The 19,653-nt window shown below is 43.9% G+C and overlaps 1 protein-coding gene across 1 annotated transcript; it reads left to right on the forward strand.

Moving 5' to 3' along the window:
* The first annotated feature begins 1,828 nt into the window (after positions 1 to 1,828).
* LOC120066147 (formin-binding protein 4-like) lies at positions 1,829 to 11,950 on the forward strand. The gene is made up of 17 exons (XM_039017300.1): positions 1,829 to 2,006; positions 2,580 to 2,663; positions 3,441 to 3,562; positions 4,044 to 4,224; positions 4,373 to 4,523; positions 4,672 to 4,771; positions 4,893 to 5,219; positions 5,940 to 6,132; positions 6,337 to 6,446; positions 6,576 to 6,680; positions 7,125 to 7,258; positions 8,248 to 8,408; positions 8,764 to 9,035; positions 9,330 to 9,456; positions 9,690 to 9,889; positions 10,101 to 10,258; positions 10,750 to 11,950. The coding sequence occupies exons 1-17, from the start codon at positions 1,898 to 1,900 to the stop codon at positions 10,841 to 10,843; spliced, it is 2,628 nt and encodes an 875-aa protein (XP_038873228.1). The 5' UTR covers positions 1,829 to 1,897; the 3' UTR covers positions 10,844 to 11,950.
* Positions 11,951 to 19,653: the final 7,703 nt, after the last annotated feature.

A 19,653-nucleotide genomic window follows, 5' to 3' on the forward strand; every position in this document is an offset into this window, starting at 1 on the left:
TGGTCTGCCTAACCATGTGAGAGATGCAGACTCGGTCTCAACCGTTAAGTCTTTATTGAAGACTCATCTCTTCAGTAGGTCCTATGATTGAGCGTAGTCTGGCCCAGGAGTGTGAAGGTGAACGGAAAGGCACTGGAGCAACGAACTGCCCTTGCTGTCTCTGCCTGGCCGGTTCCCCTCTCTCCACTGGGATTCTGTGCCTCTAACCCTATTACAGGGGCTGAGTCACTGGCTTACTGGTGCTCTTCCATGCCGTCCCTAGGAGGGGTGCGTCACTTAAGTGGGTTGAGTCACTGACGTGATCTTCCTGTCCGGGTTGGCGCCCCCTCTTGGGTTGTGCCGTGGCGGAGATCTTCATGGGCTATACTCGGGCCTTGTCTCAGGATAGTAAGTTGGTGGTTGAAGATATCCCTCTAGTGGTGTGGGGGATATGCTTTGGCAAAGTGGGTGGTGTTATATCGTGCCTGTTTGGCCCTGTCTGCGGGTATCGTCGGACGGGGGCACAGTGTCTCCTGACCCCTCGTGTCTCAGCCTCCATTATTTATGCTGCAGTAGTTTATGTGTCGGGGGGCTAGGGTCAGTCTGTTATATCTGGAGTATTTCTCCTGTCTTTTTCGGTGTCCTGCGTGAATTTAAATATGCTCTCTCTCTCTTTCTTTCTTTCTCTCTTTCTTTCTTTCTTTCTCTCGGAGGAGGACCTGAGCCCTAGGACCATGGCTCAGGACGACCTGGCCTGATGACTCCTTGCTGTCCCCAGTCCACCTGGCCGTGCTGCTGCTCCAGTTTCAACTGTTCTGCCTGCGGCAATGGAACCCTGACCTGTTCACCGGACGTGCTACCTGTCCCAGACCTGCTGTTTTCAACTCTCTAGAGACAGCAGGAGCGGTAGAGATACTCTGAATGATCGGCTATGAAAACCCAACTGACATTTACTCCTGAGGTGCTGACCTTTTGCACCCTCGACAACCACTGTGATTATTATTATTTGACCATGCTGGTCATCTATGAACATTTGAACTTCTTGGCCATGTTCTGTTATAATCTCCACCTAGCACAGCCAGAAGAGGACTGGCCACCCCTCAGAGCCTGGTTCCTCTCTAGGTTTCTTCCTAGGTTCTGGCCTTTCTAGGGAGTTTTTCCTAGCCACCGTGCTTCTACACCTGCACTGCTTGCTGTTTGGGGTTTTAGGCTGGGTTTCTGTATAGCACTTTGTGACATCAGCTGATGTAAGAAGGGCTTTATAGATACATTTGATTTGAGTTAATGTTTTACAGATCAATAAATGTATGGCTTTGTTCCAAGAACCAATGGGAAACCAAAAGCGTACCTTCCCACAACTTCCAAGGAACCAAATGTGCTATCTGGGTAGTAACTGTAATAGATTAGGCCTACATTTAGAAAGTAATCTACCCAACCCTGCCTGAGAGTGAGTAGTAGGTTTAAACAAGAAAAACAAATGTAGCCTAAACAAATCATGCTGTAGATGATGATTTTTATCTTGACAGGCTTTCTAAATAAACTGAAATGTTGCAAACATATGAATGTACTTCATGGTGAATCTACTACTTTAATGCAATCAAATATTTACAAATTCAATTGATCAAATATACTACTGTGTACTAGAGACAATGCCTACAGGACTTCCTTAGGATGGTCCCTCGTTCAACATGATGTTCCCAATACACATGCAATAGAAATATAAGAAATACACAAATTGTCTTATAAAACAGCATTGCAACTGTGATATTATGCAAGATACAAAAACATATACGATTTTTTTATAAATCCTCCCCTCCCTTTGACACCGGATATGGATAGATTCTTCTTTTTTTCCAACGATACAAGCAGCAACACCTTGGCTCCATGGGATAGTGCATTGGCGCTACACAGACCAGCGATGGGAAAGAAAACTCGCACAGGAACAGGAGGACGCAGAACAATACTGCAACTTTCCCCACCTCGAAGCGGGACAGGCGGTGGAAGAGAAGACGCTTTAGGTTCCGAAGGTAAAAACACCATCATATTTTATGTTTTAGTTTATGGTTGGTGGATGATTCGTTCAAAATCGGGCCCATTTTTCTACTGATCAACACTGAAGAGAAACTAGCTAGCTAGCCTAATGTTAACTAATTGGCCTCACCGGTGACGTAGCCTAGCTAGTTGTTCAAAATGTAGCTGGCTACGTTAGTTACCGATATTCCGGAAATATATGCATTGCTTGACTTGGTTACTATATTTAAATAACTGGTTGCTCTTTTCGAAACAAAGTATACCAATGCTATTTATTTATGTTGGTGTTTTTAGGTTTCTAAATAGTGTTAGCTAGTTAGCCTAGCCAGCTAGCATGTTAGCATATTGGTCAAATAACGATTTGTAGTGGCGCGCGGCCTGTGTATTTCGTGAACAAACGCCTCGATGCATACACCAGCGAACTAGTTAGGCATATCAAGGGTAACGTTTGCTTACTGTTGATTACAAATTAATAGACTCACTCTATTGAGGCCTCTGGTCAATCCAGACCACATATATAGCTACATAATTCAGCTACTTTGACAATTGCATTGATGCCTGTTCTGCAGACGAACACGAAGGTAACGGTGATGGATACAGTCTTCTGAGAGAAGTAACAACAGAAATGAGGATCCCAGCAGTTAAGGCCACAGGTAAGATATAACTTGTGTGTAACTTCGTTAATGTACCCGTTTGTTTGCAAGCTTGTGTGAACGACTGTGTTCAAACCTGGGTCATCCTGCCATAAGACGGTCATCCTGCCATAAGACGGTCATCCTGCTGAGCTCTAGCCAAGTAGCTATATCTCATCTCCACTATACCATGTCCATGGAGTTGAGCGCAAGTGTTTTTGGAGTGGACCTCTGACTCGAGTCGCTGTGCAGTCAATTTCAAAAATATTCTTACACCCTTACCGTGTACCTATGTTTGTCATCTGTTGCATGGCTATTCTTTGTTAGCTAAAATCCATACTTTTTAACTAAACGTTAATCAAATATAACCACTGACTGTTTCATTGTCGCTCTTGCTCTAATGGCAACTGAGTGTGAATGTGCATGTTCCGATTTGAATCTGAGGAAACAGTCAGTGGTTTTATTTTATTACCATTTTATTAAAAGTTCTGGATTTCAGTAAACAAAGACACGCAACAGAGGACAAACATATGTACACGATAAGGTTGTAAGAATGAACATTTTTTTAAAGTATTGACTGCACTGTGAGTCAGAGGTTCACTCAAATCTCATCTGCACTCAACTCTGCGGATATGGTATCGTGGAGTTGAGGTGTACTTGGCTAGCTGAGCTCAAGCCTATGCATTATCTGGGGGGGTAACACAAAATGTCTTCAGGTCTCAGGTTACTAATCACACACACACAAGCATAGGTGCCTACGAACAGTACATTACCTGACCCGTTTGTGTTTCTTCCCAGAGGGTCTGTCCCTCCTGGGGGCCTATGAGGACAGTGATGAAGAAGAGGATACAGACTCGCCGCCTTCCACCATCAGGACCCAACACAACCAGTCTGCAGACATACTCGCCAACTTCATGGCCGTCAGTATAAAAATGCTGTTTTTCTGTTTGTTTCCTAGTGTTTTCTCGGTCGGCTGTGTTCCTACCTCAGAGTCAGTCAGTGATGTGATGAACTGTTTATGTTTCCCTTTAAGCTGTATCACTGACATTGGTAGTGTAAATCCTTCTCTGCACATCACAGCATTGAAATAGCTTCTCACTGAAGAAAATATAACTTATGGCCTTGACATCATTTTAACTTTAAACCCATTGTTTTATGTCGTACATTTTATAACCGTATTGGAACTTGGAAAATTCAAATTTATAACAAAAAAAATCAAATACATCTTTCTTTTTCTACAATATTATGGTGACATCAGGGCTCTTTTCCTAGTTGTCTTAGAATGCTATACACCTGCGATTGTCTCGTGTAGGCCTGTATTTCTCTGCTTTGTTCATGTCTTTAGACAGGTGGTGTCCTTCGACAACCTAATTTAATCACTGCCCCCCCCACCCCCAATAGGAAATTGATGCCATCACCACACAGCCGGGCTCAGAGGAGCCCACAGGGGATCTGTCGGCCCCAGCCCCCACCCCACCACGTCCAGAACCCAAAGCCCAGCAACATGCCTCTGAGACTGGGACAGAGCCGGAGAGCACTGGGGCGGACTTCCAGTATGATACCCATACTTCACTAGCTGGAGGTGACCGTTTTTTTTTGTATTTCATGAATTGCATAAACTTACCTGAGAAGTAGCAGTTAGCCTAGCCATTGTTTGGGATTGTGATATGTTAAGTGTGTATTTTTGAAGAACTGGAGTTCCTTCCTTATTTGTGTTTCCTGTCCACCAGTTGGAGGATTGGAGATGGGTGACTGGCAGGAGGTGTGGGATGACAACACAGGTTGTTACTACTACTGGAACACTCAAACCAATGAGGTGGCTTGGCAGCTGCCTTACTACCTGGCACACCAGGTGCAAGGCCTGCAGCAGTACGCAGACAGGTGAAGTGTAAAAATGGATGGTACTACATAATAATATACAAATGTTAGTCATACACGAGTGGTTTTGTATTTTACAGCATGACTCTGAAATGTGTATTTTCTACTTGGAGTTGAAGATTTCACCTGTTTTCTATTTCATCCCCTGTAGCTCAACAGTCAATGGCAACGGAGCTACACAGAGTGCAGGTTACCATGTTGAACAACACTCCACTGCCGTCAGTGCTCCGACGTCGAAGACAAAAAAGAAGGCGAGTTATTTGAGTATTTTTGTGGGCTCAATGATTTAGTTTTAAACCAAACTAAGTACTCAACTATCCATTCATTGGTGTGTATGTGTGTCTATAACTCTGAGTGTCTATCCTCTGACAGGAGGTGATGGAGAGCGTGGTTGCCCTGACCAGTGAAGAAGAGGAGCGTCATGGTGTGGCCGCCTCCCTCCTCGGTCCCCTCATCCCCGCAGAGGTGAAAGAAGCGGAGGAGAAGTGGAGAAAGAGGCTTGTAGGAGGGCTGGAGGAGAAGGGGAACAGTCTGGAGGATAGCTTGCCAGGGTCCCCCGCTCCTCCCCTGAATGAGCCAGACACCCCCACGCACCCCCTGAGAGACCAGCGCAGCAGGAACCAGTCTGTGGAAAACTCTGAGGAAGAGGAGACGGAAGAGGACACCATGGAGCTGGAGCTGGCTCTGGAGAGGAAAAAGGTCAGCTTAAGTTTTTATTCATCCTTTATTAAACCAGGGATGTTGACATTGACATCTCTTTCAATTGAGTTTATACACTGAGTGTACAAAACATTAAGGACACCTGCTCTTTCCATGACAGACTGACCAGATGAATCCAAGTGAAAGCTATGATGCCACCTGTTAAATCTACTTAGTTTAATGTAGGTGGAGGGGACAGGTTAAATGATTTTAAGTCTTGAGACATCGATTGTGTATGTGTTCCATTTAGAGGGTGAATGGGCAAGACACATGTTTTAAGTGCCTTTGAACAGGGTATGTAGTAGGTGCCAGATGCAACGGTTTGTGTCAAGAACTGCAACGCTGCTGGGTTTTTCACACTCAGTGTCCAGTGTGTATCACGAATGGTTTACCTCCCAAAGGACATCCAGCCAATTTGACACACATGTGGGAAGCATTGGAATCAACATGTCTAGCATCTCTGTGGAATGCTTTCGACACCTTGTAGTGTCCATGCCCTGACGAATTGAGGCTGTTCTGAGGGCAAAGGGGGTTCAACTCAATATAATGAATTTGTCCTAAATGTTTTGTGCACTATGTATGTTGTGATTCTTTTGAAAAGGTCACAGACCAGAATGTTGACAATTAAATACTTGCAGAATTAAGTGTACCTTTGGGAGTTATTGTTTACAATGACTTGAACATGAACATTTGTTCTCTTTTTGCTATTCTGCCTCCTAGGCTGAGTTACGAGCATTGGAGGAGGGTGACGGCAGTGTGGGGGGCTCCAGCCCCTGTTCTGAGGCAAGTCAGGAGGCCCCTGAGCCCTGTAGCCTGCTCCTGAAGAAGGCCAAGTGGAAGACGGTCTTCCTTAGAGCAGCCAGCCCCGACTCAAACAGCAGGGGCTCAGATACACGGGAAGACCCCGACACAAGTGAGTGTCTGGAGAACAGTTGGGGTGCGATCTGGTCCGGATACACAAATTCTTGGCAGTTTATATCATTAGATTTTTCTGATGTGGTTCATCCTAAAATGTAAACACTTCTCTAGGTCTTCTGATCTGATATGCTGCATAGACCAACTCTATTACAAATGTGTAGGCGTCATCTTAATACTAGTCCTCTTGTGTGTCTTGCAGCACATTCCAAAGTCCCAGAGAAGGCCGGGGAAGAGCAGGAGATGGAGACCGGGGACAATACGTTAACCAACGTGCCACCAAAAGAGGAGGTGGAAACTCCGGAGCTCAAGGTACGGAACCTTTTTAACTACTCCCACACCGATTTAACTCAGTAGTAGAGCCTGAGCAGGAAAACCCCGGAGTGATAAAATAACTGGTGGATAACATTTTTTAAATTTTGTTGTCTTTTGAATGATCAGTTTCAGATCGGAGAACTTGCCAACACCTTAACCAGCAAGATGGAGTTCTTAGGGATCAACAAGAAAACCATCTCTAACTTCCAGCTGCTTCTGTTACAAACTGAGGTGAGATGACCATGACCTGTTTATTATAGCTTACCTCCAGTCACAGTGAAAACCTATATCTTTAGGTCCAGATTAGATTATCTTGGCCTAGAAACCACACTAGTTAGGTAGATGCATGACTCTCAATGGTGAGAATTTTCACAGACCTTTCAGATTGTGTTTACTAGTCACATTTGCAGGTGTGATTGCAGGGTACAACCTTTGAGCACCAACATGCAGGACTAAGTCAAATAAAATAATACAAATGGTAATAAAAAAACAAGAATATACTGTAAATAGAAATAGCGCCTATTTACATAACAATCTGTACTGAATGACTGCAATTGATCATTCTGATGGGTGATGTTTATTTTTTGAAATTAATTTTATAACATCATTTTAGAAAAGAAATGTACATGCCTAACCGTCATTGTTCTCCCCTCCCCATGCTTCTCTCCCTCTCAGACGCGGATCGCTGACTGGCGGGAGGGGGCTCTGAACGGGATCTATCTCCGCCGTAGGCTGCAGGAAGCCGCCGAGCACATAAAACATTACGAACTTAACGCCGCCCCTAAAGGCTGGTCCTGCCACTGGGACAGGTACGCGCTCCTTACCTTTAACATCTCTAAACACCCCCACCTCCCCAAACCCAGTGTGACCACGACCCCCTCAGAGCTGGGGTCGCCATCTGTTTAACCTGATATAAGGGAAATCTTAACCAGTCCCAGTGGATAAAATGAAACAGAGACAGACCCTCAAGGTTTCTGTGATGCAATGCTGGCACTGTCAGTGGTGATATGGGAGCAGCCATACAGGCCAGCTTGATCCCCTAACACTATACCACCCGATGTGGAGATGGGACCCCTGTCCTGTCCACCCATAGCCCAGACTCTGGCTCTTGTCTTTGGGGGGCCCTCTGTAGACTGTTTGGGGGGTCCAGTCAGTGGAACGGGGGTACGGTAGCTAGGAAGGTGGTTGTGTGCACTTTACAGGACTACAACCCCCAGAATGCATTGCTGGGCGAAATGAGTGACAGATTGAAGCCCCGGAAACGAGGAGTGTCAAAAACAACATCAGTTAAAGCGAAGACGGAGCGTTGACGAGGACCCAGCAGGTCAGACCAACTCTATTTCATATGTTTCCTGTTTTTACTTTTTATTCCTTGATTGACTGAATGTATAGATAGTTCTGATGTAAAAAAAATAAAAAAAGGTTGTTGAATTGATGACTGTCTCTTTTGCATCTATCTCTGTTTGGGGGGCTGTATGTTGTCATGACAACCATTATGTGGACCATTATTCTGAACACTGCTTTGACGATCAACTTTGCAGGACCCGAGCTGATAGGTTTTGGTTTGTTGATTTGGTTTTAAGGAAGTTAAGGTGGGTTCACCATCAATGTCCCCCATCATGATCCAATCTGGCTCTTCTCCTGGATGGCTAACCTGGCTGTCCAGCCCAACATTCCCCCTCTCCTCCCCCCTACGGGGCAGTCCCCCCCCCCCCCCCCCCTCAGGGTATACTGCGACTCAGCTAGTTATAAGGCCAGCTGTTGAGACTCTGCCTTGTATCTCTGTTCTCCCTCCTAGAGAGCACAGGAGGTATTTCTATACCAATGACCGCACCAATGCCTCCCAGTGGGACTTCCCAGCTGAGGAGGAGGAGGAGGAGGAGGAAGGACCAGAAACCACGTCCATACAGGGGGAACCCAAACCCCCGCCCGTACCCGCTGGTGGGCTCGCAGTTGCAGGTCAGTTCTCAAGACCCCTCACCATTCTTTTAAAATCCCCTTATTTTCTCCTGAGTGACAGCCTCTATCTTTAGGTCCAGATTTATCGCTTGGCCTTAACCACGCTAGTTGGGTAGTTGCATGACTCGATGAGAACTTTCGCAGACCTGTACTGAAGGACTGTGATTGCAAACTATTTTCCTGAAGGGAGACGGACATGCATGAGCATAAGGCTTAGTAACTAACTAGCAGGTCTTGCGCTATGGAACCTGCCACGGTCATATGTTACTAAATAGTCAGTATTTGGTGAACCTTACTCACTTCTCCCCTCTGACAAAGAAAATGGGTACATTTTATACATTGTCTATCATTGCAGGAGCTTCAGTCTTCTCACCCGTCGTCCCCCCTCAGCCTAGCCTTCCCTCCTGTTGGACTATGCCTCAGCCCCCACTTCCCCCTGACCAGCCCCCTCCCCCGTCCGACATCCCCCTGCCTCCCCCTCCACCCCCGGAGTCGCCTCCCCCGCCCCCTCCTCCTCCCCTGGAGGATGATGGTGAGATAGAGGAGGTAGAGATGGAGGATGATGACTGTGAGCCTCCAGCACCAGGAACAGAGCCTCCCCTCCCCCTGGGTGTCGGCGGCATGAAGGTATGGGACCGTTCTACACATCCAGACCTCAAGTCTCATCTCAGTAGGCTTGTGAATAGACTAACCAAGCACACTTTCTAGATGACAGCCTTGTCCAGCAGTTGTCAAGTACCAGTCAGTGTGCCTGCTGGTTTTTATGTTAACATGACTCTCTCAATGATAACTTTCACAGACCTGCACTGAATTACTGTGATTGCAAACCATTTTTTTTTGTTGATGGGAGATAGCGAGCATTTTGTTGGACATTAGCATAAGCTTTTACTGTAAGCTTCTTTTTTTTTTGTCTTCACTCAGGTTGTGGAGTCTACAGCTTCCCTGGGTAAGGGTCAGAAACGCAAAGCTTCAGGAGCAGGTCAGCTGACCAAGGCAGTAACAATCGGCAGCAGCGCCATCCTCTATACACAGACCACCGCCACGGCAGGTAAAAAGCTATGATATCATCATCATCGAGTCGGTGTGCCTGCTGGTTTTTCATGATAACATGATTCTTTAAAGTAGCAGGACTCTGATAACTTTCACAGACCTGTACTGAATTACTGGGATTGAATGATTTTTCTGATGGGACATGTAGGGCCCTAGTGTATCTCTGTATAGGTGTTTGGCTGTTTAATTGCAAACCATAAAGTTTTTTTGTGTTCCTTTCTGTGTCCTCAGCCCCTGTGATGTCAGGCGCTGCCTACTGGGGAGTGTCTGCGGTAGCTGCACCTCCACTGCCTTCTGAACCTGCGGCCCCACCTCTCCCACCTCCCCCTACTCGCCCCCCGCTACCCCCCACTCAGCCCCCCTCTACCCTGGACCCCACAGGGCTTAAAACACTGCCCACGGACAAGACCAAGAAACTGAAGAAGGATAAGGTGGGCGTCTTTGACTTATCAATGCATAGAACAGATGCCATTGTATAAGGAAAAAGGATGGTACAAGATTTGCACCGTCTAATTCGATGTAATAACTATTTAAATTGAAAGCTTTCTCCTAGTTGTATCGAACCACAGTGACGCTCTTAAATGACAATCCCCCATTGTCTCCTTTATTCCCCTTCCCCACATCCCTGGTTGCTGTGTCCAGTCGAAGAAGAGCAAGACGAAGATGCCGTCCCTGGTGAAGAAGTGGCAGAGCATCCAGAAGGAACTGGACGAGGAGGAGAAGTCTAGTTCCAGTGACGAGGACAGGGACCAGCTCAACAAGAGGGGCATCGAGGAGTGGAAACAGCAGCAGCTACTCACGTAAGTGGTTCCCCTGAACTACTGTGATTGCAAGCAATATTTCTGACGAGGACAACTTCTATCAATCTTATTAATAAAGCCCTTTTTACATCAGACGATGTCACAAAGTGTTATACAGAAACCCAGCTTAAAACCCCAAACAGCAAGCAATGCAGATGTAGAAGCACGGTGGCTAGGTAAAACTCCCTAGGAAGAAACCTAGAGGAACCAGGCTCTGAGGGGTGGCCAGTCCTCTTCTGGCTGTGCCGGATGGAGATTACAGTACATGGCCAAGATGTTCAAACGTTCCTAGATGACCAGCAGGGTCAAATAATAATCACAGTGGTTTTAGAGGGTGCAACAGGTCAGCATCTCAGGAGTAAATGTCAGTTGGCTTTTCATAGCCGGTGCGGTAGAGAAAGTCAAACATACTTTTTGTATATTTTAACAACTTCTAATATGTTTTTTTGTGAAAATAATCTTTCTTACTACCTTTATCTTTTGGGTTGCAGGGGAAAAGCTGGAAAGAACGCAAACTTTGAGGCTTTACCCGATGACTGGCGAGAGAGGCTGTTGAAGAAGAGGAAGATGATGAAGAGCACGTAACACGCACACTCCTCTCCCCGCCTCCACATATATGTGTGTGTGTGTGCACACGCCATCATCCCCTAAACCCTTACTGATATGAATCAGTGGACAATGTGCACTTTTTACGCTTTCACTGTCATTTTGAAACGGTTGGAAAAGCCCCTCATATCTTGGATGAATACATTGGATGGGTTTGAATGTTCTTTTTTTATTTTTATTATTCGCTGTAATACCCACTATTGTTTTTACATGTTACCTTGGCGACTCCCCCTACCAAGCCTCCCTCTCTGCTTGACCTGTTTTAAAGCATAAATGCTGTTTTCTGTGAAATGTTTGGGATTGCTGGAGTTTCTAAACCTTTGTTTATAGTGGAGATCAACTCTTTATATGTAGTTATGTTGTTTTGACCTCACCCATGTCCTTGCCCATTTTCATAAACTATGATCAATAACACCTTCCTAATAACTCTGGTCCATATTCAGTTTTTAATGTTGCTGTATCGCCCTCTGCTGTTACTCTGAAGTATCAAGGCAGGGCAGAAGACTGCTGGATGCTTCAACTATAGTGACTGACAGTACTTTTTGTTTATTCATGGTATACCCTCAACATATCCTGTCAGATTTTTCTTGTCTGACTAAAGACAGGATCTTTAAACGGCGTATACAAGTGCGTTTTCACATGGTCCAATAGTGGAAACCACTTCATTGCAGACCTTTTCTCTGCAAAATTTGAAGTAGAGCCAGTAGGTGAAATGACCAAGCAACCCATTTCCCAGCCCACTATTTTTGTCTTGTCTTTGTCGTTTGTCCAGAGTTGACAAATGCATGATGACACGCCAATAATACATATATGTGCCAATTGATTTATCATACTGTTTGCATAAATGTATTTTCAATTTGTGCTGAAAATCAAGTATAGTTTGGTGGCAAGGGCAGTGTCCTGTTTTTTTGGGAGCAGTTTTCAGTTGTGTACGCCCTTGATGTTTTATTATGATGTTGTGGGGGGAATGCAACAATATTGTATATTGTTTGGGGAAAAAATATGGGGTCAATTTCACGCCTTAAGTATTGAATTTAAAATAAATCGTAAACATCAGAAATAAAGTTGAAAATGTGAAGAATGAGAGACGTGATGGATGTTGAGAGAATCGTTTGTAGATTTGTAAACAAAAGGAGCAGAACTAATTTAAAAGCAGAACAAATTATTTGAAAAGGAATTTAAAAATAGACTTTCATTTGAACTTTTCAAACAACCGACCCTATTGAATCCATTTCGCTCTTGCCTGCAGTTACTACCTTTGGTTAGATGACTTGGATCTTTGCTTTCACTGCCATTTTCTTTTCGATTGCGAGTTTTGGTGGTTTTATTTTGTCCTACTCAGTTGTGTAATTTTAGGATTTCATGTCTATAGACTGTTTAGTGAGGAGCTAAACCGGAAATTGCTTCTGCTACCTTTTTGAAGTACCATTCCTGAGATGACTAATACAAGAAATGATTGACAGTCATTTTCAGCGATCTATATAACCGGTCTAGTTTCCTGATCATATTGGAGCTCCCTGCTATGTGTTGCTCTGGATGTCTTAGTCTAACGTCTGTAACTAGATGCTTAAAAACCTGTAGAATGAGAGTAGTTACTCAATATTTTTCTGTTGTTCAAGGCTCAAACACCTATGGGTCCATTCGGCAAAACCACTCCCACCATCACCGACCAAAGTTGCAGCCATTGTGTCCTTTCCAAATAGCCTATATTTTTTGTATTTAATTACTTGTAAACTTCATACTTTGTATTAGTTCCAATAGGCCTCCAGTGTTGTTGTTTGCTTGAACAGTCACTGAGGCTGTATTTAACATTTAAACGATAGTTATTTCAGATGCAGCAGGTTTAGATACTTAGCTAACTAGTATTGATAGCTTAGCACCAAAGATACAGGCTGAGAGACTAGGATTCCGGTACATTGTTCCTGTAAATGTCTTCTAACAGGCTTAATGTTACATCAGAATTTCTGAACCAAGAGGCGCAACATCACAAGACTTTCTTGAACGCTTGCGAAACAAACCAAGCAGACCAGGGCGGGGTTTAAGAAGTGAAAAATTCTTGCATTAATTGTTAATTTTGTCAATCTAAAGGCACAACCCGAATTCGAGCCAATAATAAGTAGTTGAACATGTTACTCCACAACCTTGTGAAAATGACATGTTTTCATTTGAGTCAAAACAACTTTATCGAAGGAGTGCCTTTTGATTTGACAGCCTGCGATTTGAGATTCTTGGATCCAACGGCCGTGTCTTTGTGAGACGCAGAGTAGGTGAACGGATTATTTCTGCATGTGTGATTTCCACCGTGAAGCATGGAAGAGGAGGTGTGATGGTGTGGGGGTGCTTTGCTTTATTTAGAATTCAAGGCACACTTAACCAGCATGGCTACCACAGCATTCTGCAGCGTGACGCCAGCCCATCTGGTTTGTGTTTAGTGGGAGTGTCATTTGTTTTTCAACAGGACAATGACCTAACCCACCTCCAGGCTGTGTAAGGGCTATTTGACCAAGATGAGTGATGGAGTGATGCACCAGATGACCTGGCCTCCACAATCACCTGACCTCAACCCAATTGAGATGGTTTGAGATTAATTGGACCGCAGAGTGAAGGAAAAGCAGCCAACAATTGCTCAGCATATGTGGGAACTCTATCAAGACTGTTGGAAAAGCATTCCAGGTGAAGCTGGCTGATAGAATGCCAAGAGTGTACAAAGCTGTTATCAAGGCAAAGGGTGGCTACTTTGAAGAATCTCAAATATTAAATATATTTGGATTTGTTTTAACACTTTTTTGGTTACTACATGATTCCATATGTGTTTCATAGTTTTGATGTCTTCACTATTCTACAATGTAGAAAATAGTAAAAATAAAGAAAAACCCTTGAATGAGTGGGTGCCATAGGCGGAAATCCCAGGGGGGACGAGGGGGACACGACCCCCCCATCCTGGGAAAAATATGACTTGTCCCCCCCCCAATATATCACTGTAAACATAACTATGTAATTTCAATACTTTTAATAATACGCAATGAAAGCACTTGTGCTGATTATAGACACTTAATAGCGCGTTTTTAAGTTTCACAAGATTGCGACCCCCCCGCCCTTTGCCTCACAATGATTTGATCCACTGCCAGTTCTTTAGCTTGCAAGGTAATAGAGGGTTCGTATCTACTGTCCGAAAGGCACATGTACGTAACTGACGTGAGGTAATCCAGTCAATCGCGCCATAGCAATGTATATATTTTTTTAATGTTGCAGGGTTCACACACTAGCTGAATTTGCAGAGCTAACGCGCAAACTAAAGCAAACATTAACTATCAAGCTAGCTAGTACCTATTCCATTTATGTGGCGTCGTCAAAGATGGAATATTTGCTATCGTCAGTTTATTCCAAGATTAGCATGCAGCTGTAGTGCTTCAAAGTCCCTGTGATAAGGTTAGCGATAAACTGAAGTCCAAACTGAACAGAACTACACTCTCTTATACCATTGTCTTAAATATATTTAATGGTCTCGTTGCAAAAGCTAAATTGTCGCTAGTGAATTATTATTTTTTTCTCCCACCTTTATTTAACCAGGTAGCAAAGATTATAGCAAACACCACAGAAACGGAATTGGTGCTCGCTAGCTTTGCAAATTCAGCTATTGTTGGAAGCCAGCCAATATGAAACAAACTATGTTAAAATTACAAAAGGTTGCAGCATGTGTTGTGTAAATGTGTGTGTGTGCAGCTAGACCGGCCAGCCAGCCAGCCAGGTAGAAAAATGTCAGAAAAAAGTAAAAAGACGGACATCAGAGTATTTTTCAGTACACCAAAAACGCAAAGTAAGAACTCTAGTAGCCTAATATCTCAAAGACGAGTTGATAAAATGTTCATAAGAAAGAAGTGAAATGCTAATGGAAATGTTTCACAATGATGTCATTAGGCAGAGCAGGCAACAGATGGCACACAGACAGCAGAGCTGGGGACAGATATGCAGGGACAGACTGGCAGAGACAGGGAGTCTCAGGTAAGTTTCTTGAGTCTTTGTTTGGCAACATTATGAAAGGTTCTCATTTTTTTTTATTTGTAAAATAGGGACATAATTGGAAAATGCCATGGATACCCCCACTCAACTTAAACTGGTGACTAAACTAAGATTTGTTAAAGGCAATGGTATTGCTGTTGTGATTAATTGTGTAGTTTTGGGTACCGGTAGTTAGGAGTACAGCAAACACCTTATTTCTTTTCTAGGAGACAGACTGTGAGTCAGTGAGGGTGGTGAAAGGGAAAGAGCCAAGGAGAGAGACTTCAGAGGACAGTGTCACAGCCACGGCAGGACCAGGTGTCACCCTTGTTGCCAGCAGCACCAGTATAGGGGACAGTGGCACAGCATCGTCCAGTTACCTCACTGATGGCACAAAACCATATCAGCCACACCCACAATTTATAGAACCGCAAACTCTTGCCAACAGAGTGTTGAAGTTTCAAGAGAGATGGTTTTGCGATTTCCCCTGGCTACATTATAATCCATCAATAAAAGGAGTGTTGTGTTTTCACTGTAGCCAAGGGTTTTCAAGCCAGCCATCTTTTGGCCAAAGAGCAGATGCTGCCTTCATTAGTGCAGGATTTAGGAACTGGAGAAAAGCCATTGAAAAATTCACAGCACATCAAAACTGCCAAACCCACCGCCACTTTGTAACTGTAACAGCACACCAGCTAAATCCAATCAGTGTCCAGTTATCCAGCGCGTGGGGTAAACAGCAGGAGGACGCAAGGCATTGCTTGATGAAAATTGTTAGTTCGGTGCGGCATGTAGTAAGACAGGGACAAGCCTTTAGAGGCCACACGGATGACAGTGGGAATTTATACCAGCTTTTGAAACTCAGGGCAGAAGAGGATGATCCCATTTTACTGAAGTGGTTAACAGAGCGTACCACAATGTACAAAGGCCCCAAAGCACAGAATGAAATTCTGAACATCATGGCCAATACAGTCATTCGAGGCATTGCAGCTGAGAGTAGGTCTCTTCCGATTGTACAATTTTCATTAATTGTTGATGGTACTCAAGATGTCTCTGGTGCTGAACAGGAGAGTGTCTGTCTGCGTTATGTTGACCATGACCTTGTCCCTCACGAGGAGTTTATTGGGCTATACAGGGTGTCGGAGACAACAGGCGAGGGCATTGCGAAAGTGGCAACTGATGTGTTGTTGAGGCTCAATTTGCCCATGTCTGGCTTACGTGGGCAGAGTTACGATGGTGCCTCAAACATGGCAGGAAAATACACAGGTGCACAGGCAATTGTGAGGAGGCAGCAGCCATTAGCCCTCTATGTCCATTGTGGAGCACACTGTGTAAATCTGATTACACAGGCTGGCTGCTCAGCCTCCCCACTGATCTGGGATTCCCTTTCTTGGGTCCATCAGTTAGGTGTCCTCTATGGCCAGTCAGGAAAGTTTAAGAGCATGTTTGAATCAATTGTCACGTCCAAAGATACAAATCTGACCACCCTGAAACCCCTATGTCCAACAAGGTGGACTGTGCTGAATACTGCTATTAGAGCTGTGCTAGGGCAGTATGAGCGGGTACTAAGCAGCCTAGAGGAGATGGCAAAAACTGCATCCAAGACAGCTTCAACTGCCAGTGGCTTATTCGAGCACTTCAGCAAAGGCAAGACTGTGCTGGGCCTCACACTTGCCTCTGCTGTTCTTGGAGAGCTTGAATGTCTAAACATTTCACTGCAGAAGAAAACTCAGACTGTCTCTGGTATGCAGGCTGCAGTCGAGTGTGTGCGGTCATCTCTTAGGGGCAAGAGAAATGACGAAAGCTACCTTGCACTGTATGAGAAAGCAACAACTTTGATTGACTCTATTGAATCCATTGAGACGCACTCAAGACGATTTGCTGGCAAAGCAGTGGATCACTATAGGGCAGAATTTTTTTAAGTGTTGGATGGTGTGGAGGTTCAGTTTGGCGACCGTTTTGACCAGGACAGTCTAAACGTCCTGCAAAAGTTGGAAAGAGCGCTTCTCACGGGGGAGTTGGATGAGTCTCTAGATCAGTACCCTGAGCTGAACATAGATTCTCTTTCAGTGCAGATCCCTCTCTTTCACAACAAATACCCCTGTAGCAGCAGTTGAGAGGCAGCAGAGGTCCTCAGGAGGTTTCCAGTGGAGGTGCGGGGGTTGTTTGACCAAGTTGAGGTGCTTATCAGAATTTTGTTTGTGGTGCCAGTGTCTTCATGTGAGGCTGAGAGGAGTTTCAGTGCACTCCGCAGGTTGAAGACTTGGTTACGGGCTAGCATGGGCCAAGAGAGACTGAACGGCGTAGTTGTCTGTAATGTACATAAAGACAGGCTGGACAGTCTCAAGAGGGAAAATATCTGCCAGCAATTTGTTGGATTGAAACCCGCAAACATATGTTCGGTTCTTTTGTTCAGTAGTGTGTATAGCAGTGGTTCTCAACCTTTTTTGGGTACTGGAACCCCTGCATATTTTGAGGCAAGGCAGGCAAGGTTTTCAGCGGTCCTCAGGGACCTCCACCCCCTCTATATTATATGTAAACTTACTGGAAACCTTGTGGTACTGAATACGTTCATTACACTTTTTTTTATTTCACGGACACCTTGCAATTAGTCCATGGACCCCTGTTTGAGAACCCCTGGTGTAATTGATATTTGTTCTTTTGTTTAGTAGTTTTCAGTTTTTAGTACATGACAGTACACTTACAAATAATTTATTTAATTTAAAATTGCATACTTTGTGTGACATACTTGTCCATAGCTGCTGTTTGAAGAGTTGAGACACTGACTGAAGGATATTTTGTTTGATTTATTTGGGTTTTTCATTGAAGTAGTTATTTTGCTTTTAGAACTGTACTTATTTTAAGCTTTTTGTTCTTGTAAAGATATTGTAGTAGACTCAGGCCAGGAGCACATATTTAATGACTATATAAATGTATCACAAAGTCAAATTAAAAGGTCAATTCAATACGGAGACCAACTTTGTGATGGTTCTCAATGGAGATTCTTTACGATGAGATCACACCATGTTCATTGTATTTATGAAAACTGCTCCCATACAGTGTACAGTACCATTGCCGCCTACTGGCCTTTCTTGATATTGCTGGTTGTAAGTACGAATACCTGCATACATACTGGACTGATAAGGAACACTGCTTTAACTATTATTAGTAGTAGTATTATAAGGATTTAAACAAGTTGGGACAACCCTTCAGTTAACTACTGTACCTAACAATTATCCAGTAGTAGTGATTATGGTCCCTCAATATACATTTAACATATTACAACGTAGGCTGTGTTACAGCACTACTTTTGGTGTCCCCCTCAGGAATTGCTCCTGAGAAAATTTCATGTAATTGTCCCCTCCAAGGTTGATATCAGATTTTCGCCCCTGGTGGGTGCATCCAAACTTCTGACTGGTACTGTATAGCTTACACCAAAGGGTAAAATCTATATATTTTGAGCAAAATAGTGCGTCTCGGCGTCTGTGGTCTATGATTTATGCTTAATGATGTGGACTGCAAATTACATCATGATAGGAGTAGGCCTGGGCTCACAGAAATAAGAATGAATAGAATGGGCTTGGAACTCTAACCCTGGAAATTGACTGGTAAACTCATGGGTACACTCCCAATGGCTGCCTGGTATTGTGACGCAATAATTTCAATGGTATTTTGGAATTTCTATTCATTCTTATTTCTAAGCCAGTTTAATATTCAGTAGCATTCAAGCTTTGGCAACCTCAGACGAAGTACGATGTTTTACCGGCTCATTATGGAGACCGAAGTAGGCCTAGACTTGTAGCATGGACGGCGACGAGGCCCGAAAAGTAAGTCAATTTCTATCGCTATAGGCCTAGCCTTGAAATGATTGACTGTAGACAGTTTTTGTATTGATTACACTGAAAAATGTATGGAAAAGGGTGCATGTCTGGGGTTATGTGTAAATCCCCTGCTCCCAAAAAGGCTCTTACATATTCATTTTTATTTACAAATACAAAAAAATTGCATGGATGGACATTGACAGGAATAAAACCTAGTATTGACGTGGTTGTACTGTCCTAATACACCCTCACATGGCAACTTTGATCCGCATAGATACTAATCATCTAGACCACAGGGATTGGTGGAAGTCATGCAAAACAGTTTTTTACGCATTCATGTAAAGATGGCACTGAAGCAGACACATTGAGCACACGTTTGGCATGTCAAAGCTTGTTGTACTAATTACATATGCCACCAACAAAGGGGATGGATACAATTTGGGATTTTAACTTTCCTGACCAGGACAGTCACGCAATACTGGAATATAAAAGAAAACCAGAAACCCTGAACATGTGAGTAGATATATTATTAATGAGCTAGCAATGCTGTGTGTGCGCTCATCCGGAAAACGAGTGTGCGTGGCTTTTGACAATTCAGTATGGGGTGCACGTCCAACTGACCGTCAGCTGGCTAGAGATCGTGTGTGTGGTGTAACGTATCGGATTCAAATAACCCACTGAATGTCAGAATACAACTATAACGATTATATTAATTCTAAGTATAATAGATTGAAGCTAGTATAAACTGCTGATCGTCTCTTATGAGAACATGTAGCACAAATCTATTGCTTCATGCTAATGCTAGCTATGAAGGTTTAGAAGTTTTGGTAGGGGCGCGTCAGTTTTAGCTAGGTGGCTGTCACTGGCTAGAAATCGTGTGCATGGTGTACTGATTCAAAGAAACCATCAGATGAAATTTCAGAATATAATTCATTATATGGCTAATAGAATGACGTTAGTATCATTTGCAGA

The sequence above is a fragment of the Salvelinus namaycush genome, chromosome 21 (assembly GCF_016432855.1).
Source record: "Salvelinus namaycush isolate Seneca chromosome 21, SaNama_1.0, whole genome shotgun sequence".
NCBI lineage: Eukaryota > Metazoa > Chordata > Actinopteri > Salmoniformes > Salmonidae > Salvelinus > Salvelinus namaycush.